The 19,879-nt window shown below is 46.2% G+C and overlaps 3 protein-coding genes across 4 annotated transcripts; 2 read left to right on the plus strand and 1 right to left on the minus strand.

Annotated features, from left to right (window-relative positions):
- LOC124665041 (WD repeat-containing protein 53) lies at window positions 1-3,828 on the plus strand. 2 transcript variants are annotated; one of them, XM_047202434.1, is made up of 11 exons: window positions 1-141; window positions 952-1,048; window positions 1,148-1,209; window positions 1,330-1,386; window positions 1,535-1,591; window positions 1,869-1,925; window positions 2,075-2,117; window positions 2,264-2,341; window positions 2,687-3,017; window positions 3,087-3,234; window positions 3,385-3,828. In XM_047202434.1, exons 1-11 carry the CDS (start codon window positions 1-3, stop codon window positions 3,472-3,474), a joined length of 1,161 nt encoding a protein of 386 aa, XP_047058390.1. In that variant the 3' UTR covers window positions 3,475-3,828. The 2 variants fall into 2 exon arrangements, with proteins under 2 accessions (XP_047058390.1, XP_047058391.1); XM_047202435.1 differs by lacking the exon at window positions 3,385-3,828 and having other exon boundaries at window positions 3,098-3,215.
- Window positions 3,829-5,828: 2,000 nt separating this feature from the next.
- LOC124660142 (pentatricopeptide repeat-containing protein DOT4, chloroplastic) lies at window positions 5,829-9,297 on the minus strand. The gene has a single exon (XM_047197932.1). It carries the CDS (start codon window positions 9,217-9,219, stop codon window positions 5,971-5,973), a length of 3,249 nt encoding a protein of 1,082 aa, XP_047053888.1. The 5' UTR covers window positions 9,220-9,297; the 3' UTR covers window positions 5,829-5,970.
- A 225-nt stretch (window positions 9,298-9,522) lies between these two features.
- On the plus strand, window positions 9,523-10,759 carry LOC124667350. Its single transcript, XM_047204642.1, has 3 exons — window positions 9,523-9,635; window positions 10,091-10,336; window positions 10,568-10,759. The coding sequence occupies exons 1-3, from the start codon at window positions 9,548-9,550 to the stop codon at window positions 10,714-10,716; spliced, it is 483 nt and encodes a 160-aa protein (XP_047060598.1). The 5' UTR covers window positions 9,523-9,547; the 3' UTR covers window positions 10,717-10,759.
- The last annotated feature ends 9,120 nt before the right edge of the window (window positions 10,760-19,879 follow it).

Here is a 19,879-nt window from a genome sequence, read left to right on the forward strand (position 1 = left end):
ATGTCCGACACAGAACCGGCGGCGGCGGCGAAGGCACCGACGGAGCGGAAGCCCCGGCGGCTGCGCGGGCACAAGAAGGGCGCCGTCACCTGCTGCGTCGCTTCCTCCGCCCGCCCGGGCGTCGTCGCCTCTTCCGGCGAGGTAACGCTCCTCTACTGGCGTCGGTCTTTCCCCAAGAGAACGGCAACGCACGCCGTCCCGTGGATTCGCGTCCCACCTGGTACTATCTGTGAGCGCCTTGTGGCCTGCGAACGTCTTCGCGCTGCTCATAGTTGTAGTAGCATGGTGTGTCTCGCTGGGGACACCGGTCGAACACCTGGTGGCCACTGGCTGGTGTAGTGGCCAAACTCGTGGCTCACGCCTGCTGCAGATATGCAATCTTGGGATTGGTAGACAGACAGTGCAGCCAGTGACTTTCTTGCTTCTCTGGGTGGGCATCGAGCTGCGTCTTGTGGATTCCACTACAGCTGTACTGTATCTGTACGCAACGCCTTTGTGAAGTGCTGAATAAGTTTCTGAATATCCAATATGGCCTATTTCAGTCTTAATGGTAGTATAGTATAAGTACATGGTGGCATTTTAGTTCGACACTCCACAGTGAATTTCTAGGCATTTGCCTGACATAAATAACTAGCTTTCTAAAAAGGCTTATAGTTTGAAACGGAGGTAGTATCAAGGATTTATGCTAAGTAGAAAGTACCACGAACCTGAGATGAGTAATGGCACGCAACACTGTGAAACCCTTAGGGGTATGCTTCCTAGGACAGTAGGTTGTGTAGGTCTCTCTCCAATTTTTATGTAAACATCACAAATGATCAGCTGCTGATCGTTTTTGGTTATTTCCATATCTCAAGCATCTAATTCCGTACTACTTGATCTTTCTGTTGTTTCTGTCCTTTGGGTTAACTCTCTCATGTTCTGAACTTCTAATAGCTCATTGTATCTCCTTAGGATGGATGTCTGTGCTGGTTTGATTTGCGCACCAAAGATGTTATTTTGACCATTGAGGCGGCGAATAAACCTATTTCGTCTATCTGTTTTAAAGCAGGTCGGTAATTCCCTCCAAACATCTCACGAAGTTCATCACGTTTTTTTGGATGACATGCAAACATCATAATCTTTAGTGCCCGCTGTTTTCGTTTCATAGGGAATGAAGATTTTATATATGCATCTGCTGGAAATGAAATTCTGGCCTTTGATGTTCGTATGGTAAGTTGAGCGCCCAATTAATATTTCTATTCCTAGTTCGAACATGTATGTTCCAGATTACTATTATGCTTCTTGCGGTTGGTTCTTATTGGTAATATGATTAGAGTGCTTTTCTTGCAGGGTTCTCAATCAAAGCCACTTGAGACATATAACTACAATAGAGATGAAATCAACCAGGTGGTGTGCTATTTGCAATGCAACTCCATATAGTCCTTTATTACAGTGTGCAACTATGCTGTGGCAGACATTAGAGTGCGAATTTTATCTTGTTATTGGATCTTAGGCTTAACTGAAATCAAATCTAAGTGTTCCGTATTTTATGCAGATTGCTGTCAGCTCTAAAGGCTTTCTTGCCGCTGCAGATGACAGCGGGGATGTTAAGGTATAGAAAATATTTTCGAAGTAATAGAGTTAAGTCATTCTAGGTTCAGACTTTCTGTTTTATACATGTAGTTCTGCTTGCGTAGGAACCATGATGGATTAAAACATATATTTTGAGTTGCAAGGGGACTGTTGGATGACCTTAGAATTTAGGTCTAGGCATGTAGGGTGTCCTAGAATCAAGTTGAAGAAACTTGTGTGCAATAGATTCTTAAATCTTTGGCATGATAACTTGTCAATTATTTCACTCTTGAAAAGCTCTACTGTTCCTTTCACAGATTGTCAACACGACTCAAAAATGCTTGTACAAAAGATTGAGGGAAGCCCACACAAGTGTATCCTTATGTGTTCTGGATGTTTTCATACATTTTTCATCAAATGACAGCGTTTACTTTATGTTTTGTGTATTATTAATCCCCAGTTTAATGATTCCATTGCCCTACAACCTGTGTATGGAAGTTGTGCCTTAGCAATCTCTCGACAGATTTGCAGTACTGTACAATTCATTCCTTGGAGACCTTGGACAGGTTCTTGCATTGTTTGCTACTCCTTTTTTTTACACTTCTGTTTGCTCCCGCTTCTTCGATTTTCTCTCAACTGATAAGAGAGGAAATAGTATCAATATATTTTGGGTCTGTCATTTTAAATATGTATTATCTTCTTCATTTGGCAGTAATTACTGGTGGCCTTGACTCAAAGCTTGCTGTATGGGATTTCTCCAAAGGGCGAACACTATTTTCTATTGATTATGGTACCTCATTGTTCCATCAAAATCTACTACATGGCTTACATTACTTGCACTTCTCCAGAGTGATACTTGCCTTGCCCTGATAATGATGCATCCTAACAGTTCCTAGTAAATCTCATATAACTTGCTTTAGGCATGTTAAAATGCAGCTCTTATGTGTCTTAGAAACAAGGGTCACATTAGTCAGTATACATAGCAGGAAAAGGTCTGTTGATTCATTAAAAAGTACTCCCTCTACAGACAAATCCGCGATATCCTTTTCGGGGTGGAGGGAGTAATAACCTCTGCTATTTTTCACTTTGCCTTTCTCCAATGTGGATAGCTAAACGCATTTCTGTTGAATTTCAGGATCACCTGAATTGCAAAATGGCAGTTCTTCTGGTAGTGCAGGTCAATGTTTCAACCCTGCTTTCGTTCACTCAGTAGCAGTTTCTGAAGAGGGCATTTTAGGAGGGTTGTACAAAGTTTGTGCTGCTGCAAGGGGGGACGGTGCTGTTGACGTAATTGATCTAGAATATGAACTGGCCCCTGCAAAATCAAAAGGTCCTTCTCGGGCAGGGGCCTCGACCATGAGCTCAAAAAGAACCGATCTTGGAGATGGAAGCAGTAACCAAAGTCAAGGGAAAAGGATCCATATTGATTACACAATGGGTGGACATACTGCAGCAGTGTCATGTGTGTAAGTCCCTTCAAGCTCTTTCTGTGTTTGTTAAATAGGTAATCGTTTCACTAATTAGCTGCTTAACAGAGCATTTTCAGCATTTGGTGAGAAGGGAAAGTTCCTTGTTTCGGGTGGTAATGATGCATCAGTGAAACTATGGGATTGGTCCAAAGGATTTTCTTCTGAAACAAACAGCACTAGTGAATTGCTGTTGGATATTGATGTGAAGAAAAAGGTTATAACTAGACCTTCAGTTTGTTTAAATTAATTTATTTTGCTAGAAATCATCGCTTAACAACACTGATACACATATAGAAAACTTTGTAGCTATTATGCAATTGAAATTTTAAGGTATAATCGATAATACTTATCCATATCTTGGCAGGTAAATTGGTTGTGTACTGCTCCAACTGATTCAGATAACCTGATTGTGTGCGACACATCCAAAGTGGTCAAAGTGTATAATTTCCCGTAGTTGGAGAAATGTGTGGCATCATTCTACAAACAGTTTCCTGACCGGGTAACACAATATGTTCCCTGGTCATCAGTGCCATGTTGGTGGCTCTGTAGATGGAGAAATGTGTGGCATCATTCTACAAAAGGTTTCCTGATCGAGAAACACAATATGTTCCCTGGTCATCAGTGCCATGTTAACGGCCTTAGCTCCTGCCTCTTCATATGGATCGAAGCCAGCGACAGCTAGACTTGTGAAATGACAGCTCAAATAGCGGGTTCTCCTTTTGGGACAACATGTATGGGACTTAGGGGCTCTGCTGACATTATTATATTTTGTAACAATACCAAATTTATGTTGTAGTAGACTTATGTGCTTCCATATGCTGCTAGAGTAGATAGGTATCTTTGTTGTATGGTGTTGCCAATTCATGGTTTCGGAATGGAATGATCAGGTTTGTAAGATGGTGAAATGTGCTTAAATCTTTTGATTTTCTCCTGCTTCTGTAGATTTGTAATACTCACATTCGTCCCATGAAACATTTCTTAACTATGTCTTAATTTGGATGTATCTAGACCTAAATAGTAACTAGATACATCCAAATTTTGAAAAAGTTAAGATAACTTTCATGGGACAGAGGGAGTAGCTGTTTCTTACAAAGTCATATTTTCATCAACGCGGCCACAATACAATACGTAGATTTATCAGACCCCTGCTCCTCGGGTCGCACCCCACGCGACGCTGGGAGCCCACCCTGCCGCGCCGCCAGCAGCTGGCCTACGCCGCACCCCCTGCCGCTGGCCCTTGCCGCGGTGGTGGCGGACCTCATCTTCAAAGGGGAGGTGGGTCCGAGATCTTCTCCGTCGAGGGTGGCCGGCCAGTGTGGGGCGTCGCCGGCTGGGAGGAAGGAAGCCCGGGCGGCGGCCCTGGGGCCCCGTCTGCTGCAGCGGCGGGTGGTGCGGTTGGGCGCTGCGGGCCGCGGCGGCGTGGCCATGGCGCGGCAGCAGGTGGCGGCGGACGGGCCGACCCGGGCCCGATCTGGGCCGTGGTGGGTTGTCCGGCGAGCGGGGAGCTAGGAGGCGGTGCAGCGGAGGGTGGGCGCGGTGGCAGTTGATGTTGCCGGTTGGAAGCGCGCTGCTGCTCGGGTGGTTAGGGCGGGCGCTGTGCGGCCCTGTGTGGCGCGGTGGTGCTGGGTGTTCTGGTGGGGTGCCGGGGCGGCTGCCCCGGGCAGCGGCGGAGCATTGGTGGGCGAGGTGGTCTACGACAATGGTTTGCGGGCTGGCCTATGGCTATCCTGCCGGTGTAGGAGGCCTCGACGGGGGGCTTGCTCCGGGTGAAAGCTCAGCCCGACTAGGTCGGTGCCGGCGATGGCGACACCACGAGGCGTCGTTCCCCTTCTTGAAGGCATCGTTGTGGAGCTCCTACCTCTCCTAGTTTCAAGGCTTCGTGCTCTCCAGGTGAAAACCCAAGCTCGTGCCTCAGCCGAAGCAGGTGACGGCGGCGATCTCGTCGCTTCCCTTCTTGGAGGCGTCGTCTTTGGAGTGCATGACCTTCACTTGGCGAGGGTGGCTTGTTTGCCGGCTGCATTGCCTTGCCGTCTGCGTTGGAGGATGCCGAGGCGGCTTCCTCGGATAGGTGGCTGTGAGCCGGGGCGGCGGCCCCGGAAGGCGGTGCAGCAACATCTCTATGGTGCGGGGATGTGGCTTGCCACGGCTTGGGTGGCGACCCTGGCCGTGTGGTGGCAAGGCAGTCGGCTCGGTCGGATGCGTCCTGGTGGGGACGGTCGGACGTTATGTCGGGCTGGCGGCTCCGGATGAGTTGGTGTGATGCCCGTGGTCTGCGGTTGTTTGCCCTGTGCAGCTTGGGTTGCGAATGGATGGTTCGTGCGGCGTTGCAGCTCGAAACCGAGCGGTGGTACGAGGTCGGGGCGGCGGCCCCGGAAGGTGGTGGTCTTGGTGGACGTGCAGGGCGCGACGGAGCAGCGGTATGTCGGAGTGGCGGCTCCGAATGTTCGTCATCTTGACAGTGTTGAGGACATCGACTTTGTGTCGCGAGGGTGACAAGGTCGCTGAGAGGTTTATCTTCTGCAGCTATGTTGGAGTGTCCCGTGTCTGGTAGGCACGACACTTTTTCTCCGGTTTGGTTGGATGATAAGCTAGTCTTGGCGAGTGTGTCGTCGTCCGCTTGTATCAGCAGTGGGCTTGAGTGGGTTTGTTCTTGTGGCGTGGCAAGTGTAGGCTTGGCCCCGTGGTGTCTTTGTATGGTTTTCGCATGGTTTTCTCCTAAAAACTATGCACTTTCTACTTAATTAATGGATGAGGCAAAGCTTTTGCCTCCGTTTCAAAAAAAAAAAAAAATCCATCATGGCTGTGAACTTGATGGCACCCTCTTCATATTGTAACAAGCAAATCAGCATGGTACAAAGTATACACGCTGATATTTCTAGCAACACATGTCCGCTGCTCTAAACACACTGCAGCTGGTCAGCTAATTCACAAATTAGTAATTACTGTTTTCTCACCAGTAACCTCTGCAAGAACACCTGCCTTGTTCAAAATGGTGAAACCTGTTTGAATCCCTCAATATGATCTCTCTGCTGCACATCTTGGATATGAACTTGGCAGCCTCGTGGCAGTGAGTGCAAAGTCTTGAGCTCTTTGTCACACGGATCGGACGCCCTCCTGACAAATTCAGCACGCCGAATGCGACAGCGAGCTTTGAGCTGTGCCCACAGAGTGCTTCGCCTTTCACTGCATCGTCGGCACCCATCAGAGCATAGTTTTTCTTTGGATCGTGGCCTCCTTCCTGCATTCTTGTGGCAACTTCATCCAGGAACTCTGCAATCCTCGCCCCCTGTGGATGATACCGGCTGTCAGCGACAAAGACCTGAACCTTGCCCCTGGCCTCAATCCAGCTACAGCCAGTTTTCTCCCGGAGTCCTCGGCCACCAATCTTGCTCCTGAGCTTCCTTACAGCCTCCCATCTCTCAGCTTCAGCATATATGTTGGCAAGAAGAACATAGTATCCGGTGTTTTCAGGTTCCAGCTCAAAGACCCTCTCTGCCACCTCCTCTGCAAGCTTGATATCCCTGTGAATTCTACATCCCCGAAGCAATGAGACCCATATGCTTGAATCTGGCTCGATTGGCATTGAGTCGATGAACTCATAAGCTTCATTCAGATTTCCGGTGTTGATTAGTAGGTCAACCATGCAGTTGTAATGCTTCAGCCTGGGCTCTATTTTGTGTTCATGACGCATCGCATCGAAGAATCTCCATCCCTCATCTCTCAGACCTGAATGGCTGCAAGCATACAGTATGGCACTAAAAGAGGCCGCATCTGGCTCAATGCCACATAACCTCATCTGCTCGAAGAGGGCAATGGCTTCCCTGCCACGGCCATGCATGCCATATCCAGCTACCATGATGGTCCATGAGATGAGGTTCTTGTTGCTCAACCTGTCAAACAGCCGCCGGGCTAGTAGTAACGCGCCACACTTAACATACATGTCCATGAGGGCGTTGGCTACGAAATCGTCTTCCAAGTACCCTCTTCGTAAGGCATAGGCGTGCATCTCCCTGCCTCTCTCCAGGGATGATAGACTTGCGGCGGCAGGAAGGATGCAGGTCATGGTCACAGCATTAGGTCTGAACTGGGGGAGCATTTCAGCGAACAAACTGAATGCTTCATTGGCAAGATTATTCCTGGAGTAACCTCCTATCATTGTATTCCATGATATCATATCCTTTCTCATCACACCATCAAAAATCAACCTTGCTTCTTCCATATTTCCACATTTCGTGTACATTTCCATTAGCGCGTTGGTAACAGCAAGAACTTCCTCCATTCCATTTCTGATGGCATATCCATGGACAGATTTGCCATGTTTCAGCGATTCATTACCAGCAAAAGCATGAAGAGCACTGGTGATTGCAAAGGTATCTGGTCTGATACCTTCTAACCCCATTTCCTGAAATAACCCAGCCACTTTGTCAAAAAGACCAGCCCTGGTATAACTCGTGATTATTGCTGTCCACGAAACAACACTTTTCTGATCCATATTCCTGAATATCTTATTGGTGCTACGCCAATCTGAGCAATTTGAGTACATATCAAGAAGAACATTACTGAGAGATGTCTCACGGATCAAGCCAGTTTTCACAGAATACCCATGGACTAGTCTCCCTAGAAACCAATGGCGCAATTGTGCACAAGCAGGCAAAACACCTAGTAATGTGGCAGAGTCTAACTCATGTCCTTGTAACCACATTCTTACAAACAGCTCAATAGCTTTTTCGTGCAATCCATTGAAAGTGCAACCATTGATGATAGAATTCCAAGAAATGACATCTCGATGAGGCATTCCATCAAACAACAAGATCGCATCCTCAATCCTGTTGGATTTCGCATAGAACGATATCAGTGCATTGCAAACTGCACACTGTGCCCCAAAACCCAACTTCACAAGATACCCATGCACCACCAGGCCATCCCTACCACCATACAAACTACTGGCGCACTTTACCAGGCATGAAATGGTGTGTTCATCTGGGGTAATTCCATTATCACGCATTTGCTCAAAAAGAAATAGGCTTTCTTGAAATTCACCAGCCTTTGCATATCCTCCTATCAGCAGATTCCATACATGTATGTTACTTTTCGATGACATGGCATCAAACACCTTCTGTGCATAGCCCAGCTCACCACATTTCACATACATGAATACCAATTTGGATCCTAGATCTTCCTCTACTCCCCTCTCCAAAGATTCAAGCTCCCAAAGTAATCCAGTTTTCACAGAGTATCCATGAATCACTCTTCCAACAAGCTCGTAACCTAATTCAGCACATGCAGGCAAAACACTGAGCATCGTCACTGAATCGATCTCCACACCTTCAAACCACATTTCACTAAAATGCTCAACGGCCCTATCATGCCATCCATTTGAAAAGCATCCACTGATCACAGAGTTCCAAGAAATAGCATCCCGCTGCGGCATCCCTTCGAACACCTGCAGAGCATCCTCGTTACGGCCACACCTCGAGTACAAAGCCATCAATGCGTTCCCGACTGCACACTGCGAGCCAAAACCCAGCTTCTCAAGGTACCCATGAACCACCTCACCATCCTCAATACTGCCCAAACCAGCAACGCACTTCAAGACGCACGAAATGGTGTATGCATCCGGTTGAACCCCACAGCTGTGCATCTTCCTGAACAGAGATACTCCTTCTCGTAAATCGCCAGCCTTCGCATAACCACTCATCAGAGCGGTCCAAACACGCACATCGCTTACTTGAGGTATTTCATCGAACACCCTTCTTGCACTCGCCAAGTCCCCGCACTTTAGATACATCAGCACCAATTTCTGTCCGACAACGCTGTCCATTCCGTCTCTGCCAAGGCCAGATGCACGGACCAGGAAATGGGCTCTCTTACCGCCCTCCAACGATCTCACCTCGGAGCAGAGCTGGAGGACGGCCCCATAGCTCCGGTCGTCGACCCCGTCCGAGCCGAGCAACCTCAAAGCCTCCGTCAACTCGCCCGACCGGCACAGCCTCTGAATCTGCAGGTTCACGTCGGACCTCGGGACCCAGTGTGGCGATTTCTCGGTGTCCCTCGGAGACGCGGCTGCCTCCAGAACATGGCCGGACGGCGCGAGGACGCTGCACCTGACCCTTGCTCTCTGGCTGGTACTTCTGGGAGGCGGCCATGGCGGCGGGGCTCGGAGGTGGCTGGAAATGGAGGCGGCTGGGGGCGTCGCCATGGGAGCCGGAGGCAGAGGAGTTCAATTTTTTGCCGCGAAATCTTGCGTTGTCGGCGTGGTTTGGTCTAGCTGATTGCAGTTTGCAGGGGATAGCCTTCTGGATTACGTTGCCTCTTTAGCCATTTGCTCCCTCGTATTTCAGAAAATTCATTTTGCAACGAGGGTGTCTATGTAAAGTTTCACGGCATGTATCATTCACCATCTGCATGTGGCTAAGAAAGAGGATAGAGCACACCCGGAGTAAAGGAAGAAGAGAGCACTGCGCACTGTCACTCCATTAGAGAACAGCAAGGAGGTTCTTCTTCGGTAAAGGAAGAAGAGAGAAGAAATGGGAGGAATTCTCATTCAGCACCACCAAATCTCTCCCAATCCTCTGAGAAAAGCTGGATTCCCCGGGTCATTTGCTTCCCAAAGAGGTGATTCTGAAAGATCTTAGTTATCTCCCATTTCGTAGAAACATTTACATTATTTATGTTTGAGCTCATTCCTTTGTGTTTATCGGTTCATGGCATCGTTCTGTCCACATACGAAGCTTCATGCTCGGGGTCCCATTAGTGTACTACTGTATTTCTTATGACATACGGAGTACAAATACAGCCATTCGGAGTAGACTCTGTAACAGCACCCTCTCTTAGTTTCAGTCTTTGGTTCCTTTCAAATTCAATTGTTCCGGTTTGACCAGATGGTAGCTCACTAATCCATATTTATCATTTTCTGAGAAAGTTTTACATCCAAAAAGGAGAACAGGAAATGTAATTACTGATCAAAAACTGCATTTACTAATTGCACATTTCATCAGCTCATTCAATCAGACAAAACTTAAAGCACAGTATTTGGTGAAGTCGTCGCTGAACTTAGTTTGCATCTACAGATATCGTTCTCCTTTGTGCTCCGCTGCAAGGATTCGTTCGGTGCTCATCTTCCATGATCGTCAGATCGGAAGCCAACGGGTCTCTACCGCCAGGAACGGTGGTAAAGAAGCACAGCAAAGAAGAGCTCATCGAATTCTTCAGAGGCATCCAGGCCGCCATTGCCAGGGACTCGCCCAAGGCGTCCAGGAGAACTAGGAAGCCAGCGCCGGCCGACCTGTTCGAAGACGCCGGCAAGCAATCTTACGGTAACTGAAAAACACGGGATTCAATTATTCAAAATTCAAATCATCTTTCTTCTGTTTCTGCATTTGCACTTGCAGATCAATAACGGTTCGTTCTGATTGTAATAAAAAGAATACATCAAGATTAAAACAAATTTTGTTTCTTTGTTTCTTTTTGTCGTGGATCATCTGCTTGCAATGCCGCAACCCATCGGTTCATCATGACAATTAAGACGTACTGTCTTGTTTTTCCAGAGGAAGTGTACCAAGATGGGCAGCCAAATCTGGAGGACATGAAGGTGGCCGAGCTGAGGGAGATGGCGAAAGCGAGACAGATGAGAGGTTACTCCAAGTTGAAGAAGGGTGAGCTGATTGACCGTTTGAAGCGGGGTTTGGTCTCATAATTTGGTCCTCCTATGATCGGAACAGGCAGACGTCAGTGACAACTGTACTGACCTAATTGGTCTAGTTAGAATCGATTTTTGTAGCGGATGTTCCGTCCCGTCTTCTGTTTTCCGCACACTTTGGTGATATCTTCATTTTACTCCGTGGGAGCTTACTTGGTCAGTTCAATTGCATGGTGAGGCAGAAGCTCCTCGATTCAGTTAATTAAGATTATTTTTTGTGGGTCAGTTATTTAAGATCATATTTGTCTTTAAGGTAGACTGTGGTAATCTCTTTTGTCGATCCATCTTATTGTTTGCCCATTTCTGTGGATATGCAACTCGGCTCCAAAATTAGACATGTAAATATTCTTCATGTCTCTTGGTTGTCTGCAAATTTTTATGTAGAAAACATAAATATTGTGTGTCACAAAGGTAAATTATCAAATTTGGTGCTTGTATAGAGCACTGAACTTTGTTTGCTTTCTTAATGAGAACATATATACATATGAATTTTCGCATACAAATCTGCATGAACACATGCCACATAAACACAAAGAAGCACTATATAGAAATTTAGTTTAAAATTTTATTTTACATTTTTCCGAATTTATTGTGCATCTGGGAGCATATTCATGAGACTACTTGTGGAGTATACAAAAAACACATGTTAGATCACTAATTGCCGCGGATATGCTAACTAGGTATACCACGGTAGGGCCTTGGATTCCGGTAAGCCCAGGTGGCCCACATATGGTGGTGAGGGCGGCCTAGTTGTCAGAAATCAGTTAAGGATGGATCCGCTCCGGAGACAAGTTGCCAGATCAGGTCCATAATGAAGGCCGGTCAGATCCGTGACGTGCACGACGACAAGGAATACTCAATGTACTATGGACTTAGTCGTATCCGGTAGGATCTCTACCCTTATAACCCTAGATTCAAAGCCTTTATAGCTCTGTTTTAAATACCCAGCTATAGCCTTTCCGCATGATGCAGCTAACTGCTATAACCCGGCTAAAGGTGCTAAAGTCATTAAATAGCCGACTATAGGCTATAGTCTGGTTATAACTGTTTTGGAAGGCCGCGGCTATAACCCGTAGCCAGCTATTTAAAACCATGCTTTATAGGATGGATCCTCGGAGGCCTTGAGAGAGAACTCAACTCATTGTAGTAGGGCATGAGGTTTCCGGATTTGGGTAGCTCGGGTGTCCCGACCCGGTGACTCCTCGCCCGATGGCCCCCCTCTCTCTCTCTCCTCTGTGAGGCTCCTCTCACCGGAGTACCATCGAATACGTAACGACGCTAATTATGGAGGATATTGTTATTTTTCATGAGACTATCCATGAACATCACACACAAAAATTATATGGCTTCATCTTTTAAAACTAACTTTGAGAAAAGCTTATGACGAAATTAGGTAGTTTTGTTTGCAACCAGCTCTTCCTATGAATTGTTCTTCTCCTTCATAGAGAGCTCGGATAGATATTTATGCAAAAGGGAAGCATTGTTGCAAGGCTATTTTTTTCAACAAAGGGAATATGTTAATATTGTAAAGATACCAATTACCTCTAGCCTCTCCAATAACGAAATATACTAAAGACATTACGGATGCACACAACTCTAATATACAAAAAAAAACAGAAGATAAAAGATAAATTAAAGATCTCGCTACGGTGATCAAAACTGTGTATGTAGCTGCAACACAAACCGGATGATGGTTGCACGTGTTATTACTAATGGCTTCTTCTTTTTGTTTTAATTTTGTGTCAACTAATTGGTTAATCAATCAATCACTTGGATGAGTTTCACGTCTCTTCGCAAGAGTAAAGGAAATAAAAATTGCCCAAGAGAGATGAGCAATCCAGCTCATGTAATAGCTAGATCTTGTTATGATTCGCCTAGCTTTTTACGACAAGCTCTTTTGGATGATGTACCTAAGGTTTAAAATAGCACCCTATTTTTTCGCTAATAGCGCGCTATAGTATATCTAGAGGGTTCGTGCTCGTTGTGGCGCTATTTGCGAAATAGCATGCTATATTGCGCTTAAACTTCATAGCGTTAGTGATAAGGTATTAACTTGTCAATGCATACAAGTTGTAGACTAGGGTTTCATGGAAAGTAAAGTGCAAGTAGATCTTGAAGGTTTCAGTCGAAAAGGTGCTCGACTGCTAAAAACTAGGGTTGTGTTGACAATGAATCGATCATTTCTTTCTTCCTCGACTCTCCCTTATATAGGAGGTGGAGCCGAGGGTTTCGTAATGTACAAGTTACAAACATCGGGAGACTATTTGAGTTCGTCCCGTATAATTATAAGTCTCTATTCCTAATATATCTCTATCTTCCATATCGACGTCTTATTGGGCTTCCGGGCTTTTTAATCTTCAGGTCTTGGGCCTTCTGTAAACTCCGAGTACCTTCTTCGGCAGGCCTATTGGGGATGCCTATGTCAGTAGCCCCCGAGATTTTTCTTGAATCGTAGAATCGAGTAAAATCTCCATCATTACAATTAACTCATAATTTCTTCGAGTCACTAAATAATTTTCATAGAACAGTCATATATTATGCAGGGATAATGGTAAATGGGGCTGGTTCATCTGACGGATCAGGTACCAGTTAACTGCTCTTGTGGCAATCCCGCAAAAACCTACTTCAAGGTCAAGTCCCTGGACTCGACCCCGGTATACTGGCGTAATTTGACATGTGCCGCTTAAGGTCTTACCATGATCGAATTCCAGTCATATTTTATCGGGTACCTAACGCGTCCGTTAGAATTTTCTTCGCATCTGTTGATATGGAAAAAAGTAGCAGAGCGCATTCATGTGCGATACCACGCCACACAGGACGGATCCCGGAGTCTTACCTTCATAAAATATTACGGCATTCAGAGATTTATTCGCGACGGACGCGCTCTGAGAATATATTGTCGAGTGCATTTTTCGGCTACTGGAATGGCATATTTATCCGAGTCATATGATGACTTACTATCTTGACCTCCCGATGGGAGTATATGAAGAGTTATGTTTTAACTCAAAGATGCACAATATTACTCCTAATATTTCATCGGGTGCGCGACCAGCGCTTCCGATGGGAGTAGCCCCCGAGGCTACAACTAAGTGCTTGTACTTGGTTGTAGGCTCACCTTTTTTTGTCTTTGTCGCTATTTTGTCAGCTTCCCATCTTTTTTATTTTTATCGGTGCACGACCAGCGCTCCCGATGGGAGTAGCCCCCGAGGCTACAGGCAAGTACTTGTACTTGATTGTAGGCTCAATTTTTTCTATCTTGTATCAACTCAATATTTTATTTGCATATTTCTGATAAGAGTAGCCCCCGAGCGTATGACCAAATGCTTTGTATTTGATCATAAGCTCTCGATATTTTTCTGCTTAGCTCACTCGTGGTTTTCTTTGTCGCTATATTTGATAGAAACACTCGATGCTTTTCTTCAGGATGATATCATTGCTGACGATAGCCACGACCACCTCCTTGAAAACCACGACTCCTGTCACGTCTCTGAACTGTGGGTCCAAAGTTCTGCACGGTCGACACGTTGCGCAAGTGGGGGGACACACGTCCTCCGCAATTACCGGCACGCGCGCTGACATAGGCATCCCCAAATGGGCCTGCCAAAGATGGTACCCGGGGTTTATTGAAGGCCCACGAGTCGAAAAATATGAAGATCGGAGGCCCAGTTAGTACTAAGGAAAGTTTGAATTGTATTAGGAAATATAGACTTGTAATTATTACGGGACGGGTTAGAAACCCTCCCGGACTCTGTAACCTGTGTATTACGAATCCCTCGGCTCCGCCTCCTATATAAGGGGGAGTCGAGGGACAAAGAAGGCATCGACTCATTGTTTCACGCAACCCTAGTTTTCATAATCGTCGAGTACTTTTCGGCTGAAACCTTCGAGATCTACTTGCCCTCTACTTCCAACTAAACCCTAGTCTACAATACGTAGGCATTGATAAGTTAATCCTTGTCAATTGGCGCCGTCTGTGGGAATTAGAGGCGACAAGGAGCTGATCTCGATGGCATGTTCAGAATCGTCGACTTCGTCGGTAGCAAGCAACACGATGGATAGAGGTAAACGGATCGAAACTGATCTAGTCGATTTTGTTCCTCACCCACCCTCCCGTTTGGCTGCATATGCGCACCTGGAGGAGCCCATGGAGATGATGCTTGGAAAGTTCCACTTCCGTGTCGAGAAGGAAGGATCGTATCGTCTTGAAATTCCAATCTCATCGGGATTATCAGCGGTCGATCCTGACTTTTCGGATTCAATGTCATCAATCGAGTCAGGCGATGAGGAGATTTCGCCGCCACGCTTCATCAACATTGTGGCTAGCGAAAAACTTGCCAAGATCTTTGGCGGCATGTCCTTCGAGTCGTCTGCGGACTCTGATATAAGCAGCAATTCAGATAGCGTCGACAGTCTCAACTTCATCGACAGATCCATTATTGTTGGGAAGGTCTTCACCGATCTAAACGATGGTGTCACAAATCCAGAAAAATATCAATGTCCGAAGTACCATCAAATATATGCAATTGGAGATACAAGCCGAGCAGAGCCGGAGACATCAGAGGCTTTCGACGATGTGGGAAACCCATACGTCGATCCCGCTGACCTTAGGCGAGGTTTAGGCACTAAATATGTCGGGCCTACACCGCGTTTAAGGGTTCAACTTCCGCAAGAAGCGTGGGATAGAGCCGCAAGAGCTATGGATGGTACAGAACCAATGACTACAACTGCTACGTCGGAAGAATTGCAATCATACCAATATAGACTCGCCCGCGTTGGAACAGAATTGGAAAAACAGACAGCTGCTCTGAATAAAAGAAGGGAGGCAGCTTCCGCGTCAAGTAGGCGAAGGGCGGAGTTAAGCCGACAATCAGGAACTTCGGGAGATAGTCACAGAGAAGCTCACAACAGAGCAAGATCTCCGCTGCAAAACATACCTGAGGCTGACAGAGAAAATTTAGTTCAAAACCTCGACATGTCCTTTATGTCAATAGACACGAGGGGAAACATTATTCCCAAAACACCAGAAGCTAGGTACATGGCGACACAAGCCTTCATCCTCGCATCCAGGCCACCTCCCGAAGATCCAAGAGAAGCATTGTATAACATGGCCATGGCAGGAGTTGGAGCCATGGGAACAGCATTCATAACTACACCTCCCAAAGGATCTGCAAGGCAAAATAGTCCACGACCTACTGCAGCAGTTCAAGATCCCCCAAGAGCGAGTGGGGCAAGAGATGCAGCGACTCAGGCAAGGGTGGATAGAGCGCGACAGAACAGAAGGGAACGTCGACATTCACCATAAGTCAATGAAGAAGATATGTGTGGACTTCCGTGCTTTACGAGACGAGTCCGAAAAACTCGAGTCCCGTCAGGATTTAAGATACCCGATAATTTCAAAAAATTCGATGGTTTACAAGATCCTGAAGATTGGCTAGTTGATTATCTCGAGACGGTGAAACTGATAGGTGGAACCAGAGCAACAGCCATGCAAAGCATTCAAGTACATCTGAGTGGAGCCGCACGATCCTGGATAAAGAAGCTGCCCCCAGGTTCTATCGACAACTGGGACAGTTTTGAGGATGTATTCGTCAAGAATTTCCGATCCACCTGCAAAAAACCCGCATCACTAGAGGAGTTGAGGTCGTGCAGACAAAAGCATGATGAATCAATGAGAAAGTACATCCAGAGGTGGAACATCATTAAAAACTCGGTAGAAAACATATCTGACGAGAGAGATTTTGTCGAAGATTTGGGAAGAACCAACCCAAGGACAATATCAGCATTAATGGAAATAGCAAATAGGTGGGCAGATGGAGAAGATGTTGTTCAGAACAAGCGACATCGGTCACCAGAGGAGGACCGCAGTCGAAATTTTCAAAATAGACGACGATTTCCTCGGCAGTTCTCGAGTTATGATGCTCCTGGCCAAATATCGGCTGGTTTTCGAGGAAACACTGGAGGAAACAACATAGATGAATATCAAAAGAGTAGCGAGCAGCGAGGCGACAATAGAGATGACTCCCGTAACAACAGACAAAATAGTGGACCAAGGTTCCAAAGACCATATATATCTCCCGAGGATATGATGAACGAACCATGTCAGATGCATTTCTATCTCGACAATAATGGGAAGAGGCAGTCAGGACATCTGCAGAAGGACTGTCAAAATTTTCAAGCAATGTTGAGGTTTGCAGGGCAAGCCAATGCTCAAGTAACTTCTGTCCAGTAACTTCTCACCGAAAAGTCGATTATACCCTTGTTGACACGCGTAAGGCGTAAGATTCATTATCCTTTCATCCAACGGTGCGAGCTTTCTCGAATGGTGTTAACAACCGTTTCTTGATACCGTTGCAGATGATGTCGTTCGCTTTTTCGACTTGGCCATTGGTTTGCGGGTGCGCCACCGATGCGAAGTGTAGTTTGATGCGTACCTCTACACAGTATGCCTTGAATTATTTGGAGGTAAAATTTTTGCCATTATCTGTAACTATGTTGTTAGTGTTGGATATATGCCCAAGAGGCAATAATAAAATGGTTATTATAATATATCTTTGTGTTTATGATAATGTTTGCATACCATGCTATAAATTGTATTAACCGAAACATTGATACATGTGTGTTATGTAAACAACAAGGAGTCCCTAGTAAGCCTCTTGTATAACTAGCTTGTTGATTAATAGATGATCATAGTTTCATGATCATGAACATTGGATGTTATTAATAACAAGGTTATGTCATTATATGAATGATGTAATGGACACACCCAATTAAGCGTAGCATATGATCACGTCATTAAGTTCTATTTGCTATAAGCTTTCGATATATAGTTACCTAGTCCTTTCGACCATGAGATCATGTAAATCACTTATGTCGGAAGGGTACTTTGATTACATCAAACGCCACTGCATAAATGGGTGGTTATAAAGATGGGATTAGGTATTCGGAAAGTATAAGTTGAGGCATATGGATCAACAGTGGGATTTGTCCATCCCGATGACGGATAGATATACTCTGGGCCCTCTCGGTGGAATATCGTCTAATTAGCTTGCAAGCATATGAATGGTTCATAAGAGACCACATACCACGGTACGAGTAAAGAGTACTTATCAGGAGACGAGGTTGAACAAGGTATAGAGATACTGATGATCAAACCTCGGACAAGTAAAATATCGCGTGACAAAGGGAATCGGTATCGTATGTGAATGGTTCAGTCGATCACTAAGTCATCGTTGAGTATGTGGGAGCCATTATGGATCTCCAGATCCCGCTATTGGTTATTGGTCAGAGAGAAGTCTCAAACATGTCTGCATAGTTCGCGAACCGTAGGGTGACACACTTAAGGTTTGATGTCGTTTAAGTAGATATGGAATAAGGAATGGAGTAAGAAGTTTTGTTCAGAGTCTCGGATGGGATCCAGGACATCACGAGGAGGTCTGGAATGGTCCGGAGAATAAGATTCATATATAGGAAGTCATATTCCAAGTTTGGAAATGATCCGGTGCATTTATGGCAGGTTCTAGAAGGTTCTAGAAAAGTCCGGAAGAAATCACCATGGAAAGTGGAGTCCCGGAGGGACTCCACCTTGCATGGCCGGCCAAACCCTAAGGGGAGGAGTCCCAGGTGGGCTCCACCATAGGTGGCCGGCCAACCCCCCCCCCCCCCCAAGGAAGGGGTGGGAGTCCCACCTTCAGTGGGATTCCCCCCTTGGGTAGGTTTTGTCCCTTTGGTAGGTTTTGGTTTCGGGTCAATGATGGCGTGTAACTCACACGTTCGTTGGGAACCCCAAGAGGAAGGTATGATGCGCACAGCAGCAAGTTTTCCCTCAGAAAGAAACCAAGGTTTATCGAACCAGGAGGAGCCAAGAAGCACGTTGAAGGTTGATGGCGGCGGGATGTAGTGCGGCGCAACACCGGGGATTCCGGCGCCAACGTGGAACCTGCACAACACAACCAAAGTACTTTGCCCCAACGAAACGAGTGAGGTTGTCAATCTCACCGGCTTGCTGTAACAAAGGATTAACCGTATTGTGTGGAAGATGATTGTTTGCGAGAAAACGAGTAGAACAAGTATTGCAGTAGATTGTATTTCGATAAAGAGAATTGGACCGGGGTCCACAGTTCACTAGAGGTGTCTCTCCCATAAGACAAGCGAGCATGTTGGGTGAACAAATTACAGTTGGGCAATTGACAAATAAAGAGGGCATGACCATGCACATACATATCATGATGAGTATAGTGAGATTTAATTGGGCATTACGACAAAGTACATAGACCGCCATCCAAGCTGCATCTATGCCTAAAAGTCCACCTTCGAGGTTATCATCCGAACCCCCTCCAGTATTAAGTTGCAAAGCAACGAGACAATTGCATTAAGTATGGTGCGTAATGTAATCAACAACTACATCCTTAGACATAGCATCAATGTTTTATCCCTAGTGGCAACAGCACAACACAACCTTAGAACTTTCATCCATTGTCCCGGTGTCAATGCAGGCATGAACCCACTATCGAGCATAAGTACTCCCTCTTGGAGTTTTGGAGTTACAAGCATCTACTTGGCCAGAGCATCTACTAGTAACGGAAAGCATGCAAGATCATAAATAACACTTAGATATAACTTTGATAATCAACATAACAAGTATTCTCTATTCATCGGATCCCAACAAACGCAACATATAGAATTACAGATAGATGATCTTGATCATGTTAGGCAGCTCACAAGATCCGACAATGATAGCACAATGGGGAGAAGACAACCATCTAGCTACTGCTATGGACCCATAGTCCAGGGGTAGACTACTCACTCATCACTCCGGAGGCGACCATGGCGGCGTAGAGTCCTCCGGGAGATGATTCCCCTCTCCGGCAGGGTGCCGGAGGCGATCTCCTGGATCCCCCGAGATGGGATCGACGTTGGCGGCGTCTCTGGAAGGTTTTCCGTATCGTGGTTCTCGGTACTGGGGGTTTCGTCACGGAGGCTTTAAGTAGGCGGAAGGGCAAGTCAAGAGGGGGCACAGGGGCCCCAGATGACAGGGCGGCGCGGCCAAGGGGGGGGCCGCGCCGCTCTAGGGTTTGGGCTCCCTGTGGCCCCACTTCGTTTCGTCTTCGGACTTCTGGAAGCTTCGTGGAAAAATAGGCCCCGGGGCGTTGATTTCGTCCAA

Source organism: Lolium rigidum, chromosome 6, assembly GCF_022539505.1.
Source record: "Lolium rigidum isolate FL_2022 chromosome 6, APGP_CSIRO_Lrig_0.1, whole genome shotgun sequence".
Taxonomy (NCBI): domain Eukaryota; kingdom Viridiplantae; phylum Streptophyta; class Magnoliopsida; order Poales; family Poaceae; genus Lolium; species Lolium rigidum.

What these genes read in the sequence shown, in the direction of transcription:
- LOC124665041 (XM_047202434.1), top strand. Translation starts at nt 1, where the DNA reads ATGTCCGACACAGAACCGGCGGCGGCGGCGAAGGCACCGACGGAGCGG. An exon ending in TGGCCTTTGATGTTCGTATG is followed by an intron (nt 1,210 to 1,329) that starts GTAAGTTGAGCG and finishes CTTTTCTTGCAG; the next exon opens with GGTTCTCAATCAAAGCCACT. An exon ending in ATAGAGATGAAATCAACCAG is followed by an intron (nt 1,387 to 1,534) that starts GTGGTGTGCTAT and finishes TATTTTATGCAG; the next exon opens with ATTGCTGTCAGCTCTAAAGG.
- LOC124660142 (XM_047197932.1), bottom strand. Translation starts at nt 9,219, where the DNA reads ATGGCGACGCCCCCAGCCGCCTCCATTTCCAGCCACCTCCGAGCCCCG.
- LOC124667350 (XM_047204642.1), top strand. Translation starts at nt 9,548, where the DNA reads ATGGGAGGAATTCTCATTCAGCACCACCAAATCTCTCCCAATCCTCTG. An exon ending in GTCATTTGCTTCCCAAAGAG is followed by an intron (nt 9,636 to 10,090) that starts GTGATTCTGAAA and finishes TTGCATCTACAG; the next exon opens with ATATCGTTCTCCTTTGTGCT. An exon ending in CGCCGGCAAGCAATCTTACG is followed by an intron (nt 10,337 to 10,567) that starts GTAACTGAAAAA and finishes TTGTTTTTCCAG; the next exon opens with AGGAAGTGTACCAAGATGGG.